Here is a 17,468-nt window from a genome sequence, read left to right on the forward strand (position 1 = left end):
GCGTATGTTATTGAGTGTTTGTATGCATGTGTCTGTGCCTATGTTTGTATTGCTTCACAATTTCTGCTAGTCCATAAGGTGTATTTTTACCTGTTTTTTAACATCTGAGTCTACTGCTTGCATGAGTTACTTGATGTGGAATAGAGTTCCATGTAGTCATGTCTCTATGTAGAACTGTGGAATAGAGTTCCATGTAGTCATGTCTCTATGTAGAACTGTGGAATAGAGTTCTGTGTGGTCAGGGTTCTATGTAGAACTGTGGAATAGAGTTCCGTGTAGTCATGGCTCTATGTAGAACTATGGAATAGAGTTCCGTGTAGTCATGGCTCTATGTAGTATTTATGCGCCTCCCATAGTCTGTTCTGGACTTGGGGACTGTGAAGAGACATCTGGTGGCATGTCTTGTGGGGTATGCATGGGTGTTGGGAGTTGTTTGCCAGTTGTTCAAACAGACAGCTCTGTGCATTCAAGATGTCAATACCTCGTTGTGGCACCTGAACAACACGACTGAACAGTAGACCAGGTGCGACAAAACTAGGGCCTGTAGGACCTGCCTTGTTGATGGTGCTGTTAATGTTACGGATATGCTTGTCATTGGCAAAGACGAGGGAGTTTTCTGGGATAAAAAGAAGTGGAACAGAGCTAAGTACAGGTAAAAACTGGGTTCAGTCTGCTTTCCACTAGACACTGGGAGACAAATTCACCTTTTAGCAGGACAATAACCTAAAAGACGAGGGCAAATATACACTGAAGTTGCTTACCAAGACGACATTGAATGTTTCTGAGTGGCCTAGTTACAGTTTTGCCTTAAATCTGCTTGAACATCTATGGCAAGACTTGAAAATGGCTGCCTAGCAATGATCAACAAATAACTTGACAGAGCTTGAAGAATAAAAATAAAAGAATAATAGACAAATCTTGCACAATACAGGTGTGCAAAGCTTTTAGAGACTTACCCAGAAAGATTCCCAACTGTAATCGCTGGCAAAGGTGATTCTAACATGTATTGACTCAGGGGTGTGAATACTTATGTAAATTAGATATTTCTGTATTTCATTTTCAATAAATTTGCAAAAAATTCAAAAACATTTTTTCACTTTGTCATTAATGGGGTATTGTGATGTCATTATGGGGTATTGTGATGTCATTATGGGGTATTGTGATGTCATTATGGGGTATTGTGATGTCATTAATGGGGTATTGTGATGTCATTATGGGGTATTGTGTGTAGATGGGTGACAATTCAGGCTGTAATATCATTTTTAGGGGGAATAAGTCAAGGGGTATGAATACTTTCTGAAGGTGCCGTAGGTGTCATGGGTAGTAGCCTACAACTCCAACGTTTTCATAGGACATTACATTTACTGTTGGATGAATACATGGCTACCAGCAGTGGGTATCACAGGCGGTTGGTGGCGCCTAAATTATGAGCCGTCCTCCCCTCACCAGCCTCCTATGCTGGGTATTATATTTAGAGTTAGAGATCTAGTTCATGTGTTTTGAGTTTCCACTTCCTCAGGTGTCAAACTCCAAATGAATTAGCCTGTGATATTAGTTAGTGCACATAAAGAAGAATGTAATTCATCTCTATTGGAGAAAAACTATTGTGGAGGCATGGTGCCACTGTAGAAGACTGACAGAAAATGTTAGTCTGGAGTCCTGTGATAATAATGAACACTTAGGGTAGGTGATGATTCAGGGGAACATGTTAGTCTGGAGCCCTGTAATAGTAATGAACACTTAGGGTAGGTGATGATTCAGGGGAACATGTTAGTCTGGAGCCCTGTAATAGTAATGAACACTTAGGGTAGGTGATGATTCAGGGGAACATGTTAGTCTAGAGCGAGATGGTGGCACACGCAGTGATGTGGGCTGGTGTGGATGAAATTCCGCCCCTGGTGGTGGTAGTAGTACCCAGTACGCCCCTGGTGGTAGGCTGCCTCTTGGGTGGTCACAGTAGCCGCATTTACATGTCCTTTCCCCATTCTTACGCGGCTCTTGGTATAATGGGCGTTCTAACCAGCCCCTGCCTGCCCCTAGTTCTTTTATACAAGTTCTCCTCCCCCACGTCACTAGTGTGGCCGGCAGTGGTCCGTAGAGCTTCTGAACTGAAGGCGAAGTGGCGACAGTGGTGGCCCCTTTCCACACACACACACACACACACACGCACGCACGCACACACATTCTGAAGCGGATCAGCCATCATCACAACCATGGAGCTGAAAATAGAGTGAATGTTTGCTTTCCTTTAACTATAGAGAAGTGGTCAATTGATGGAATCGGGTCCGCCTTTGAAGAGTTGAAGTCCCTCCACCTAATTCTCGGGGTACAGGGTTCAGGGTTATACACTTCTATAGCTTCCCAACAAAACTCAGGTTGAAAAAAAAAAATCGCTTTCAGAAGCTTTTTTTTTTTTTTTTTTACAGGTCGCAAAATTAGTCGCGTGAATAAAACGCATTCTCAGTAGGAAATCGCGTGCGTGTTGTGTGCACACTTCATGGAGATACATGTAGAGTATATTGAACTCGACACTCTCACCATCAGCATGGCGACTGGAGTCTACGCGAAATGGACAATGTGCGATGAGCTCCCACTCCATGAAATGACATACACGTACGTGATGCTAGTTTCACTCGGTCTAAACAGCTGATTCAAATAACCAACTAATCATCAAGATTTGATCATTTGAATCAGCCTTGGAGTGTTACGGCAAAAAACAAAACGTTCACTCCCTAGGTTCCTGAGGACCGACTTTGGGAAACGCTGCCCTAATCTGCAATATAATTATACATTTATACACATACCTAGACTATACATGTGTCTATATGTTACATGGATTGACACAGGAACACAACGCATTTTACATGTTCTAAAAGACAATTTAGCCTATAATGCTAATAATTAGGCTACATGTGGCGCAAATTCTTGATAGCTTCTATAATAATAATGATTTTATGTATGAAAAAAATTAAAGCAAGTGTTTTATTGCAATAAACCTGTTAATATCTGTTACAGAGTAGCCATAGCCCGGTGCTAAATCTGATGTCCACACATACCCGCGTTACAAGGAGGCTAGGTTACATTAGAAGTCAAGCTACAACCAATTTCAAGATCCATTTGAAAGGACAATGAAACATAATCTAATAGCCTAGCCAGGTGAGATGCCGTGGTATCGTCCAAGACAAGAAACAATTGCCAACGTTTTAGGTGCTGTATGAAATATGCATTTTGGCTATGGTCGACGAGCAATTCACCTTTCAGAGGGGCTTGTGTGAGTGTGTGTGTGTGTGTGTGTGTAGCCTACTGCATCCTCGACAGACAGGCAGTGACACTAGTGATGCGGACCACAGCCGACCGCATAATGGAACATCTTCACTGGTCCATGGCGTGGTGAACGCGGGTATTTTCCTGGTTGTTTGTCGCCACCTGCTGGTCTGAAAGCGCCAGAGCAAGGCGCACCAATTTGGAAGAGACACAGTGGATGGTAAGTCAAGGTGCGTTGAGTGTACTACAGCCCCATCCAGAACACACAGATAAAAAGCAATTAAAAGTTATTTTATCATGCAGGATAACATATATACTTTTTATGAGATTGTAGTTTTGGAGGATTGGAAATGCAGGTGGTTTTCTTTAACTTCTCGTACAAACCCGTATATCCTATTAGTATTCAACTATGTGACAGGAAGTCATCCTGTGTTTTGAGGGAAATGTCTCATATTTTTCGTATCGAAAATAATAACGTGTCTGATGTACCTATGACTCTTACTTTTGGTGAGATTGGATTGCTAGGCATGTAAATGTGTTTGCAGTCTAAATGTTAAACTATTCAACAAGAAATATCAAAACAAATATTTGATTTAATTAAGTAATGTGCCAACGCTATATTTGATAGCTATAATTTGGCTAAAGATGCACTAGAGAATTATGTGTAAACAAAACACTGATGCTTTGAAATGAGAATGGTCCTCATAAGAATTGTTATAAACGAACCCTGCATTCACGTGAACTTTCATAACACCTTGACAATCATGGACAATTCATGTCTTCGACCAATTTTCCACAACTCCTGACTGGAGTAATGACCTGATTTACATCATTTAGATTGTCACACTTCTGAGAGTTAGAATTGTGTAGGTCAATAGTTAATCTCTCTCTCTCTCTCTCTCTCTCTCTCTCTCTCTCTCTCTCTCTCTCTCTCTCTCTCTCTCTCTCTCTCTCTCTCTCTCTCTCTCTCTCTCTCTCTCTCTATATATATATATATATAAATAAACCTGTTTGAGTGACATCATTTAACTTAAATTAAAGTGTTGCCGAATTCGTAACCTATAGTTCATGAACAATCCGTGACAATCTTTAAGACTAGGCTATATCACTGTATTCACCAATAAAATAACGATGTGACGTATAGGAACATCCATCATTTCTAATGAAATCCGTAATGCTTGAGGGTGGCATATTTAAATGAGTTCTTCACTGTTGCTCAGTGGCAGTTTCGCCTGGCCCCACAAGGTCGGAGCAAGAACCCCTCCCCCCAAAACCAGAAACAACCCCCCAAAATATCTCTATATATTTTTTGTTGCTGTCGCCATGGGGCAGAGAGAAAATGTGCAGTTTATAGCTAATCATGCTATTTTACACATTTTCCCATGAGGCTGAGAGAAAAATGTTTGTTTTAGAGCTCAGGGATTCTTGAAAGATGGGACTTTTTGCCACACATATTTGTCGTAATATTAACAGCATTTGAAATATATATTTTGATATACCAAAGTATCAGCTATCAAACCATGTAAAGGAACAACATCCTAATAATGCAAAAAAAAGTTATTTCATAAAAGGCAAGTAACTGGTGTCTGACTCCATCAAACACCATAAAATACATTTAATTTGTACAATTATTGTCCAATTTTTGGCCTTTAATGTTTAATTATTAAAATCTGTAATAAAAATCTCCAAACCTCTTTATGTTTTGTTTTATAGCACGATTGAATGTTCCAGGGCTAATTTTGTTAGCATTTTGGCATGTTATTCTAGATTTACAACATAAAACAACATTTAAAAATCAAACGTTATGTCGCAAGTCTAACACAGCAACTACTTCAATCATTTAAGCATTGTTGCAGGACAGTAAAGATTTTTTCTGAATATGGACCCCCCCCCCCAAAAAAAACGATCTTAAGGGGGTTATGGAGTTGATGTTTACAGGAGTTGACAAAAATATACCTTTTTTTCCCTTCAAGTGATATATACACAGTAGCGATTTAGTTTCTCCTCAGTTGGTTGATTTACAAATCTAAAACCTAGTTAAATGTAACATATTTGAACCAAAATGTAAATTCTATTTTAATCTATCAGGCAGATTAAGTTGACAGTTTATGGTTGTGACCATGACGATTCCCATATTGTTTGTTTAAACCTAATCAACAGTAGAGAACTGTGAGTGGTCTTGTTGGACTACATGTCACGAGGACATGAGTAGTGAGGACATGAGTAGTGAGGACGAGTAATGAGGACATGAGGACATGAGCAGTGAGGACATGAGTAATGAGGACATGAGTAGTGAGGACATGAGTAGTGAGAGGACATGAGTAATGAGGACATGAGTAATGAGGACATGAGTAGTGAGGACATGAGTAGTGAGGACATGAGGACATGAGGACATGAGTGAGAGGACATGAGTAGTGAGGACATGAGTAGTGAGGACATGAGTAATGAGGACATGAGCAGTGAGGACATGAGTAATGAGGACATGAGTAGTGAGGACATGAGTAGTGAGGACATGAGTAATGAGGACATGAGTAGTGAGGACATTAGTAATGAGGACATGAGTAGTGAGGACATGAGTAGTGAGGACATGAGTAATGAGGACATGAGTAGTGAGGACATGAGTATGAGGACATGAGTAGAGGACGGTACATGAGCAGTGAGGACATGAGTAATGAGGACATGAGTAGTGAGGACATGAGTAGTGAATGAGGACATGAGAGGACATGAGTAGTGAGGACATGAGTAGTGAGGACATGAGTAGTGAGGACATGAGGACATGAGTAGTGAGGACATGAGTAATGAGGACATGAGTAGTGAGGACATGAGTGAGGAGGACATGAGTAGTGAGGACATGAGTAGTGAGGACATGAGTAGTGAGGACATGAGTAGTGAGGACATGAGTAGTGAGGACATGAGGACATGAGTAGTGAGGACATGAGGACATGAGTAGTGAGGACATGAGTAGTGAGGACATGAGTAATGAGGACATGAGTGGTCTTGTTGGACTACATGTCATGAGGACATGAAGAAGGGATCTTTATGGTTTAGCTCCTGGTTTCCCAAACTTGGCCTCTTTGAAGAGTATCTTAAATAACTCTCATGGAGCCACCCAATGCACCACCCTCCCCTCCAAAAAATATACACAAAATGGCACATGTCTTTTCCTGACAGTGCTGATGAATACTTCGTTGAGGGAAAATGTACCTGATAAGATTGTAATATGTGGCTGTCTCACCGAGCTATCTTAAGATAAATGATGTAATTGTAAGTCGTTCTGGATAAGAGCGTCTGCTAAATGACTAAAATGTAAAATGTCAATGAGAGGTTTACCTGTTAATCCAGGTATGGTATCATACAGTGCCTTGCGAAAGTATTCGGCCCCCTTGAACTTTGCAACCTTTTGCCACATTTCAGGCTTCAAACATAAAGATATAAAACTGTATTTTTTTGTGAAGAATCAACAACAAGTGGGACACAATCATGAAGTGGAACGACATTTATTGGATATTTCAAACTTTTTTAACAAATCAAAAACTGAAAAATTTGGCGTGCAAAATTATTCAGCCCCTTTACTTTCAGTGCAGCAAACTCTCTCCAGAAGTTCAGTGAGGATCTCTGAATGATCCAATGTTGACCTAAATGACTAATGATGATAAATACAATCCACCTGTGAGTAATCAAGTCTCCGTATAAATGCACCTGCACTGTGATAGTCTCAGAGGTCTGTTAAAAGCGCAGAGAGCATCATGAAGAACAAGGAACACACCAGGCAGGTCCGAGATACTGTTGTGAAGAAGTTTAAAGCCGGATTTGGATACAAAAAGATTTCCCAAGCTTTAAACATCCCAAGGAGCACTGTGCAAGCGATAATATTGAAATGGAAGGAGTATCAGACCACTGCAAATCTACCAAGACCTGGCCGTCCCTCTAAACTTTCAGCTCATACAAGGAGAAGACTGATCAGAGATGCAGCCAAGAGGCCCATGATCACTCTGGATGAACTGCAGAGATCTACAGCTGAGGTGGGAGACTCTGTCCATAAGACAACAATCAGTCGTATATTGCACAAATCTGGCCTTTATGGAAGAGTGGCAAGAAGAAAGCCATTTCTTAAAGATATCCATAAAAAGTGTCGTTTAAAGTTTGCCACAAGCCACCTGGGAGACACACCAAACATGTGGAAGAAGGTGCTCTGGTCAGATGAAACCAAAATTGAACTTTTTGGCAACAATGCAAAACGTTATGTTTGGCGTAAAAGCAACACAGCTCATCACCCTGAACACACCATCCCCACTGTCAAACATGGTGGTGGCAGCATCATGGTTTGGGCCTGCTTATCTTCAGCAGGGACAGGGAAGATGGTTAAAATTGATGGGAAGATGGATGGAGCCAAATACAGGACCATTCTGGAAGAAAACCTGATGGAGTCTGCAAAAGACCTGAGACTGGGACGGAGATTTGTCTTCCAACAAGACAATGATCCAAAACGTAAAGCAAAATCTACAATGGAATGGTTCAAAAATAAACATATCCAGGTGTTAGAATGGCCAAGTCAAAGTCCAGACCTGAATCCAATCGAGAATCTGTGGAAAGAACTGAAAACGGCTGTTCACAAATGCTCTCCATCCAACCTCACTGAGCTCGAGCTGTTTTGCAAGGAGGAATGGGAAAAATGTCAGTCTCTCGATGTGCAAAACTGATAGAGACATACCCCAAGCGACTTACAGCTGTAATCGCAGCAAAAGGTGGCGCTACAAAGTATTAAGTTAAGGGGGCTGAATAATTTTGCACGCCCAATTTTTCAGTTTTTGATTTGTTAAAAAAGTTTGAAATATCCAATAAATGTCGTTCCACTTCATGATTGTGTCCCACTTATTGTTGATTCTTCACAAAAAATACAGTTTTATATCTTTATGTTTGAAGCCTGAAATGTGGCAAAAGGTCGCAAAGTTCAAGGGGGCCGAATACTTTCGCAAGGCACTGTATGCCACCCCAAATCTAAATACTGAACTGCAGTGTGTGTGTGTGTGTGTGTGTGTTTGCGCGTGTGTGTGTGTGCACATGGTTTTCATCCTTATGGGCAGGGTCTACGATTTGAAGAGGAAATTGAGGGGTAGAGAAATATTTAAAGACGTCAACTTTTACTGACAAAAGCAATATCCCAAGTATCAATACAGGAAAGTACTGAAGGGTAAAAATGTTTGGAGCAAAATTGTGTGTGTTTTTTTGACACAACTGTAAACTTTAAGGCATTCAAAGAGTTGGTCTGACGAGGATTTGTGATGTCATCTGCTCAGCCTCCAACCGCAAGGCACTTCAGAGGGTAGTGCGTACGGCCCAGTACATCACTGGGGCAAAGCTTCCTGCCATCCAGCACCTCTATATCAGGCCGTGTGAGAGGAAGACCCTAAAAATGGTCAAAGACTCCAGCCACCCTAGTCATAGACTGTTCTCTCTGCTACCACACGGCAAGCTGTACCGGAGCGCCAAGTCTAGGTCCAAGAGGCTTCTAAACAGCTTCTACCCCCAAGCCATAAGACTCCTGAACATCAACCCCCCTCTTTTACACTGCTGCTACTCTCTGTTGTTATCATCTATGCATAGTCACTTTAATAACTCTACCTACATGTACATATTACCTCAACTAACTGGTGCCCCCACACATTGACTCTGTACCAGTACCCCCCATGTATATAGTCTCGCTATTGTTATTTTACTGCTGCTCTTTAATTACTTGTTACTTTTATTTCTTATTCTTATTTGAATTATTCTTATTTCCCCCCAAAATGTTTATTAACTGCATTGTTCGTTAGGGTCTCGTAAGTCAGTATTTCACTGTAAGGTCTACTACACCTGTTGTATTCAGCATTTCACTGTAAGGTCTACTACACCGGTTGTATTCAGCATTTCACTGTAAGGTCTACTGCACCTGTTGTATTCAGCATTTCACTGTAAGGTCTACTACACCTGTTGTATTCAGCATGTCACTGTAAGGTCTACTACACCTGTTGTATTCAGCATTTCACTGTAAGGTCTACTGCACCTGTTGTATTCAGCATTTCACTGTAAGGTCTACTGCACCTGTTGTATTCAGCATTTCACTGTAAGGTCTACTACACCTGTTGTATTCAGCATTTCACTGTAAGGTCTACTACACCTGTTGTATTCAGCATTTCACTGTAAGGTCTACTACACCTGTTGTATTCAGCATTTCACTGTAAGGTCTACTACACCTGTTGTATTCAGCATTTCACTGTGAGGTCTACTACACCTGTTGTATTCAGCATTTCACTGTAAGGTCTACTACACCTGTTGTATTCAGCATTTCACTGTGAGGTCTACTACACCTGTTGTATTCAGCATTTCACTGTAAGGTCTACCTACACCTGTTGTATTCAGCATTTCACTGTAAGGTCTACTACACCTGTTGTATTCAGCATTTCACTGTAAGGTCTACTACACCTGTTGTATTTGGCATTTCACTGGAAGGTCTACTACACCTGTTGTATTCAGCATTTCACTGTAAGGTCTACTACACCTGTTGTATTCAGCATTTCACTGTAAGGTCTACTACACCTGTTGTATTTGGCATTTCACTGGAAGGTCTACTACACCTGTTGTATTCAGCATTTCACTGTAAGGTCTACTACACGTGTTGTATTCAGCATTTCACTGTAAGGTCTACTACACGTGTTGTATTCAGCATTTCACTGTAAGGTCTACTACACCTGTTGTATTCAGCATTTCACTGTAAGGTCTACTACACCTGTTGAATTCAGCATTTCACTGTAAGGTCTACTACACCTGTTGTATTCAGCATTTCACTGTAAGGTCTACTACACCTGTTGTATTCAGCACATGTGACAAATACAATTTGATTTGATTCCTCGGTCTTCCCTCTTGCTCTAGCAACAATAGACAAACATAGTGTGCTTAAACTAATAACACACAAGTTATTGCATTGTTGTTGTCTATATTGAATACATAATTTAAACATTCAGTGTAGGTAGAAAAAAGTATGTGAATCCCCAAGGCTAATAACTTCTCCAATTAGCTAATTGGAGTCAGGAGTCAGCTAACCTGGAGTCCAATCAATGAGATGAGATTGGAGATGTTGGTTAGAGCTGCCTTGCCCTATAAAAAAACACTCACAAAATGTTTGTTTGGCTGATGTGAACCAAAGAGATCTCAGAAGACCTAAGATGAAGAATTGTTGACTTGCATAAAGCTGGAAAGGGTTACAAAGTATCTCTAAAAGCCTTAATGTTCATCAGTCCACGGTAAGACAAAATGGTCTATAAATGGAGAAAGTTCAGCACTGTTGCTACTCTCCCTAGGAGTGGCCATCCTGCAAAGATGACTGCAAGAGCACAGCGCAGAATGTTCAATGAGGTTAAGAAGAATCCTACAGTGTCAGCTAAAGACTTATGGAAATCTCTGGAACATGCTAACATCTCTGTTGGCGAGTACGATATGTAAAACACTAAACAAGAATGGTGTTCATGGGAGGACACCACGGAAAAAGCCACTGCTGTCCCCCCAAAAACTCTGAAGTTTGCAAAAGTGCACCAGGATGTTCAACAGCGCTACTGGCAAAATATTCTGTGGACAGATGAAACTACAGTTGAGTTGTTTGGAAGGAACATACAACACTATGTGTGGAGAGAAAAAAGGCACAGCACACCAACATCAAAACCTCGTCCCAACTGTAAAGTATGGTGGAGGGAGCATCATGGTTTGGGGCTGCTTTGCTGCCTCAGGGCCTCGACAGCTTGCTATCATTAACAGAAAAATGAATTCCCAAGTTTATCAAGACATTTTGCAGGAGAATGTCCGCAAACTGAAGCTCAACAAAAGTTGGGTGATGCAACAGGACAACAACCCAAAACACAGAAGTAAATCAACAGAATGGCTTTAACATAAGAAAATACGCCTTCTGGAGTGGCCCAGTCAGAGTCCTGACCTCAACCTGATTGAGATGCTGTGGCATGACCTCAAGAGAGCGGTTTCACACCAGACATCCCAAGAATATTGCTGAACTTGAAACAGTTTTGTAAAGAGGAATGGTCTAGTCCTCTAGTCACCCCCATGCCCTAGTCCTCTAGTCACCCCCATGCCCTAGTCCTCTAGTCACCCCCCATGCCCTAGTCCTCTAGTCACCCCCATGCCCTAGTCCTCTAGTCACCCCCCATGCCCTAGTCCTCTAGTCACCCCCATGCCCTAGTCCTCTAGTCACCCCCTATGCCCTAGTCCTCTAGTCACCCCCCATGCCCTAGTCCTCTAGTCACCTCCCCATGCTCTAGTCCTCTAGTCACTTCCCCATGCCCTAGTCCTCTAGTCACCCCCTATGCCCTAGTCCTCTAGTCACCCCCATGCCCTAGTCCTCTAGTCACCTCCCCATGCCCTAGTCCTCTATGCCCTAGTCCTCGTCACCCCCCCATGCCCTAGTCCTCTAGTCACGTAGGAGTGTTTGTGACACAACAACTCCACCGTTGGAACTGATCATCTGCTGCAGCCTGATTGGAGGACTGCTCCTCTACTCTCTCTCTACTTCAGGAAGATGTTTCCCCAGCCCTCATCCCAACCTCAGGGGAATCTCATTTCCACGACTCTTCTGCCAGGCGCTGGAGCTGCTAATGCCTATGATAATGTACCAGCTGACCCAGGCACCACAGTTATCAGAGAGAACCCCAGAGGAAGCTAGTAGCACCACCTGTCGGTCTGTCAGTGCAGCAAACCAGGAGCCATCCACCCACCACACTGATCCAGGATCAGCCCTGTGCATATGGAGGCAGCAGTCAACCATAGTTACTGAAGAACCCTAGATAGGCTCTATGACACTGGCCTCTATACATCTGAATGGAATAGTTTGTCAACCATTTTAGGCAGGGTCTGTTCTGATTGGGTGGGGTCAAATAGAACTAGAATTCCAGTCTGTAGTCAACTCATAGAGTAAGACTAATCTTAGAGTCTAAAACAGCTAATATTTATTTGTATTGTTTTATTGAACCTTTATTTAACTAGGCAAGTCAGTTAAGAACAAATTCTTATTTACAATGACGGCCTAACCCGGTCAAACCTGGACGATGCCGGGCCAATTGTGCGCCGCCCTATGGGACTCCCAATCACGGCCGGATGTGATACAGCCTGGATTTGAACCAGGTACTGCAGTGACGCCTCTTAGCACTGAGCCACTCGGGAGCTCATCCAGGGTCCTCTATTTAACTCGATGAGGCAACTACTGGGCAGCTCCACTGCACTGTCCACCTGTCAGGTTCTCTAAGAAGAACCTTTGCAATATTATTAACATGACCGTGGTCCTGTTTTACGCTCTCTAGCTTTCCGTCTTGTGACATTTTTCCAGCCTTGACGACATCTCGTCTTTGCCCTGTTATTGCAAGAGTACATGAGTTTGTTCTGTCCAATAGTGTGTGGATGTGTGCAGTAGCCTATACGTGTGAATTGCAACACTAGAGAATATTCCTTGGGACGTAGGCACAGAAACAATGTCTTTATTAATTGTGATTGATCATTAAAATAGCAACAAGCCCAAACGAAGGTGTTTCATGATATCATATGGAGGCTCTATATTACAGACTAGAAAATATCCTCCCCGATGACCCACAATGAAAACGGCAGAGAACAAAAAATAAACTGCCTTAAAAATTGTGTTCCAAATAACTTCAATCACCTTGTCTTCCCTTATACAAATAAACAATATCCTTTCCCGACCTACAAACATAAAATAAGTCTAAACACAATAAGAAAACACTCCCAAAAGCAAGTCAGGTGAGTCATGTCCCGGGGGAAAGGCCTCACAGTAGGTGGTGTCTAAATGTGATGTCATTATTACAGGTAAAGGGTGAGCACAGCAGCTACAGGTAAAGGGTGAGCACAGCAGCTACAGGTAAAGGGTGAGCACAGCAGCTACAGGTAAAGGGTGAGCACAGCAGCTACAGGTAAAGGGTGAGCACAGCAGCTACAGGTGTCGACCTTGGAAGTGAAAAATCCAGACAATGTTTGTTTTTATTACCATCAGGATGTCGGTCGCTAAGGAGTAGACAGGCACAGTAGATTCACCTGGAAATGGCAGTGTTTCCCTTAGATTCCCCCCCCCTGCAGGCAGGTGCTAATACCTCTGATATCAGAGCAGAGCAACTGCCTTACCACATTCTCCCTCAAACTAATCAAAGCCAAATTCTTCAATCCCATTTTGTTCAGAGATGTGTCAAATTCAAAAACGTCAACCGATTCTCATCGTCAGACAACCTTCTCATCTCCCTGTCTGATCCCGTCACCAGAGGCCGACTGCACAGTAGTCACCAGAGACCGACTGCACAGTAGTCACCAGAGACCGACTGCACAGTAGTCACCAGAGACCGACTGCACAGTAGTCACCAGAGACCGACTGCACAGTAGTCACCAGAGACCGACTGCACAGTAGTCACCAGAGACCGACTGCACAGTAGTCACCAGAGACCGACTGCACAGTAGTCAATAGTCATCAAAAGTTGTTCCCGGTTGGGTAACGGGTATACGAAAGAATGTCATAACAAAGTCATAGGCGCCATCTTGACCCAGTTAGCTGCATCAGTGTCATCCTGCAGTCGACTTGCACCGTGTCTGTCGTGGCTCCCTATTCTCTATTTTAGTGCACTTTTAGTGCACTGATCAGAGTCATGTGGGTATATATTATAGAATAGGGTTCCGTTTCAGACGAAGCCGAGGCGCAATATTATGTGACGATGATGTCATCGGAACTCATTGTGACGTCGTCAACAGCTCGTCATGACGTCAGAGCTCATCGTGACGCAGCAGCTTGACGATGTCACCAGAGCTCTTCGTGATGACGTCTCGTTAGCTTGATGATGTCACCAGAGCTCTTCGTGATGGCGTCTCGTTAGCTTGATGATGTCATCAGAGCTCTTCGTGATTGTGTCTCAGCGGTTCTTGGCTGGGGAGAATGAACACACCCTCCATAGCCTTCCAGTAGTTGTTCTGGTTGGCAGTGCCCATGCCGTGCACCTCCCTCTGCCCCTGGATGGGGTTGCCGTACTGCTCGCCCGTCACGCTCAGGAAGGCGTCGGTGCCGACGTGTTTGAAGCGCACCGCCTCATCCCGCTCCCAGATGGAGCCGTCACACTGCACTCGCCACACGTCCAGGTCATCCCCCTCGCCGTTCTCGCCGAACGCACTCACCTCCTGGAGAAAGAGAATGGGACGATGTCAGGTTGATAGACAGCATTGAAGGGAAGTGGTGTGTGTTTGTTACCTTGTTGTTGGACAGTGACTAGCTAGAATTGTGTGTGTGTGTGTGTATTCCCACTGCCTCTCTCACCTGGTTGTTGGACAGCGGCGAGCTAGAATTGTGAGTGTGTGTGTGTATTCCCCCTGCCTCTATTACCTTGTTGTTGGACAGTGACTAGCTAGAATTGTGAGTGTGTGTGTGTGTATTCCCCTGCCTCTATTACCTTGTTGTTGGACAGTGACTAGCTAGAATTGTGAGTGTGTGTGTGTGTGTGTATTCCCCCTGCCTCTATTACCTTGTTGTTGGACAGTAACTAGCTGGAATTGTGAGTGTGTGTGTGTGTATTCCCCTGCCTCCATTACCTTGTTGTTGGACAGTGACTAGCTAGAATTGTGAGTGTGTGTGTGTATTCCCCTGCCTCTATTACCTTGTTGTTGGACAGTGACTAGCTAGAATTGTGAGTGTGTGTGTGTGTGTGTGTGTGTGTGTGTATTCCCCTGCCTCTATTACCTTGTTGTTGGACAGTAACTAGCTGGAATTGTGAGTGTGTGTGTGTGTGTGTGTGTATTCCCCCTGCCTCCATTACCTTGTTGTTGGACAGTGACTAGCTAGAATTGTGAGTGTGTGTGTGTGTGTGTGTATTCCCCCTGCCTCTATTACCTTGTTGTTGGACAGTGACTAGCTAGAATTGTGAGTGTGTGTGTGTGTGTGTGTGTATTCCCCCTGCCTCTATTACCTTGTTGTTGGACAGTGACAAGCTAGAATTGTGAGTGTGTGTATTCCCCCTGCCTCTATTACCTTGTTGTTGGACAGTGACTAGGTAGAATTGTGAGTGTGTGTGTGTGTATTCCCACTGCCTCTCTCACCTGGTTGTTGGACAGCGGCGAGCTAAAGTGGTGTGTGTGGAGGTTGCGTCCCGTGGTCATGTGCGTGATGCGGACGGCCTGACCACACTGGATGGGCACGCCGCGTTGGCAGGTCCCGTCGGGCTTCCCCCGAATCCTCCAGTAACTGTTGGCGTCATCTGCACTCTCCACGCCCGTCACAGACTGCTGGCCACTGCCTACAGTTTATAAAAGGAGTCAACAGATTTACCTCAAACTGCCATCTTGTCTTCATTCTTCTATTTCTGAGTCCAGAGTGTCAGTGAACGAAAAGACATACAGTCTCGTATAAAACATTTAGAGCACAAAAGGTTAAGCGCCAAAAACTTCACAGCATTTTGGGGTTTGACGTGCAAGATGGCACCGACTGACACAAGGTCATCCCGTTTCAGGTTCCCAGTCACATTGTGCAGTATTCTTCTTCTTGTGGTGGTGGTCGTGGTGTTTATTACATCATTTTTCTCATAAAGTTTCTAGTATTATCACCTTCAGCAGAAAATTATTTCGGATATTAGATCGGTAGTCAAATTCAAAACAGAAATTTGAAAAACTCAATTTTATACACTGGATTCTTGACATAGTTCACTAACAGATCTACTGCTGTGCATACCATTTTCAGTAGGCTATATCTAGTGTAAATTCATCCGGTGTATGTATATGTACCGATAGCACTAACAGTAATCCAAAAGCTATTTGGGCTGTTAATTGGATTAGTTACAACATTTCTTGATTTCTTGTTGTTTTTTTGTGTGATTATTTGTTTACTTGTTTGACTGCATTGTTAGGAGCTAGTGACGTCAGCATTTCACTGCACCCGCTATGACATCAGCGAAACTGTGTACACGGCCAATAAACTTTGATTTGATTGATGGTATATTACTTAAACGTCAGTTCCGGAATGACTGGTTACTACTGTGAGTGTTACAGCTAAAAACCCTCTTCCTGTGGGTTCTGTTGTTTCCCATTAGGTTACAGTACGCCTGCAGTCGGTGCTACTGATATGTATCGCTGGGGATGGCAAGATTTGCATCCAGCACAGTCTACATTTTACTGTAAATTACAATAGGCTTACTTCACGTCTAAATCAGTGGGTAAAAAGTGGAGGCAAATTTATCCAATAGACCGCACTAGAATGTAACCACCTGCTTTCCCCGTGGTTACAAATGTTTTTCACTTGTTTGTTGGAACAAAAATGTTCCACTCAACAATTGATACATAATTGTTAAGAGCTTGATTCTCGACCAGAGTCTAGTACACTGTCATATAGGCAAATCAATTCGCTTATTATTATGACCATTTAAAGCCGTGATACTTTTCGGTTTAACGCAACATCGTTCCTCCAGACATGCAGCTATGAAATGGAGACCAACCGTTTTATGATTGTCAGTAGGGTATTTGTTACGCTGCGGTGCCTTGACTCAACGAAATCACTAAAGATTGACCTTTACCGTGCTTTTAAAGACAACTAGAAACGCGGGGGGGGGGAAGTCAAACGCGGAAGTCATCTAGAAAGAGGACAGAGTTCCACCCTTGGAATTCGGAATTGGCCCACTGTTCAAAACGAGATTTCCAAATCGGAGCTCGTTTTCTATGGTGTCTTGAAACCTTTGAAGTGGGAAGTCGGATATTTCCAAGTTCCCAGTAGTTTTTAAACGCAGCATGACTATTCCGTCAATAACTGCTGACGGAGGAGTTCTCTACTGATAATGATGACTTACCTGAGCCGTATTTTACATCATGAGAGTGCAGCCGAACGTTGTGTCTCGTGTTCAGTAATTTCACAAGCGAACCGCAGGTGACGTAGTTAAACTCTGACTCCCGACCCTCGCATTTGGACCACAAAATAACGACCAAAATTGATTTGATTAAGACGCGGAGAGTGTAAATTAATCCCATTGTTCTGTCTCTATGGACATAATCGAGAATGAGAGGATGTAAAACTCAAGGACAAGGCACTTTCAAACATTAGTGCTTATGTAAACCAATCAGAGCTTGACAAGTCCCTGATCACGGAAGTAAAAGATAACACATGCTGATCTGTTATTGGTTGAAGCACATATGTCGTGCATATT

General features: G+C 43.0%; 1 protein-coding gene across 1 annotated transcript; it reads right to left on the reverse strand.

The window, feature by feature from the left end:
- Positions 1 to 12,760: 12,760 nt before the first annotated feature.
- sdf2l1 (stromal cell-derived factor 2-like 1) lies at positions 12,761 to 17,378 on the reverse strand. The gene is made up of 3 exons (XM_024414953.2): positions 17,115 to 17,378; positions 15,379 to 15,575; positions 12,761 to 14,466 (listed from the first exon to the last, which is right to left on the reverse strand). Exons 1-3 carry the CDS (start codon positions 17,290 to 17,292, stop codon positions 14,182 to 14,184), a joined length of 660 nt encoding a protein of 219 aa, XP_024270721.1. The 5' UTR covers positions 17,293 to 17,378; the 3' UTR covers positions 12,761 to 14,181.
- Positions 17,379 to 17,468: the final 90 nt, after the last annotated feature.

This window comes from Oncorhynchus tshawytscha, linkage group LG04, assembly GCF_018296145.1.
Source record: "Oncorhynchus tshawytscha isolate Ot180627B linkage group LG04, Otsh_v2.0, whole genome shotgun sequence".
In the NCBI taxonomy this organism is placed as follows: domain Eukaryota; kingdom Metazoa; phylum Chordata; class Actinopteri; order Salmoniformes; family Salmonidae; genus Oncorhynchus; species Oncorhynchus tshawytscha.

Excerpts from the sequence above, each read along its gene's own strand:
- sdf2l1 (XM_024414953.2), bottom strand. The coding sequence starts at position 17,292 with ATGGGATTAATTTACACTCTCCGCGTCTTAATCAAATCAATTTTGGTC. Across the intron at positions 15,576-17,114 it reads TGATGTAAAATACGGCTCAG|GCAGTGGCCAGCAGTCTGTG; the intron begins GTAAGTCATCAT and ends TATAAACTGTAG. Across the intron at positions 14,467-15,378 it reads CGCCGCTGTCCAACAACCAG|GAGGTGAGTGCGTTCGGCGA; the intron begins GTGAGAGAGGCA and ends CTCTTTCTCCAG.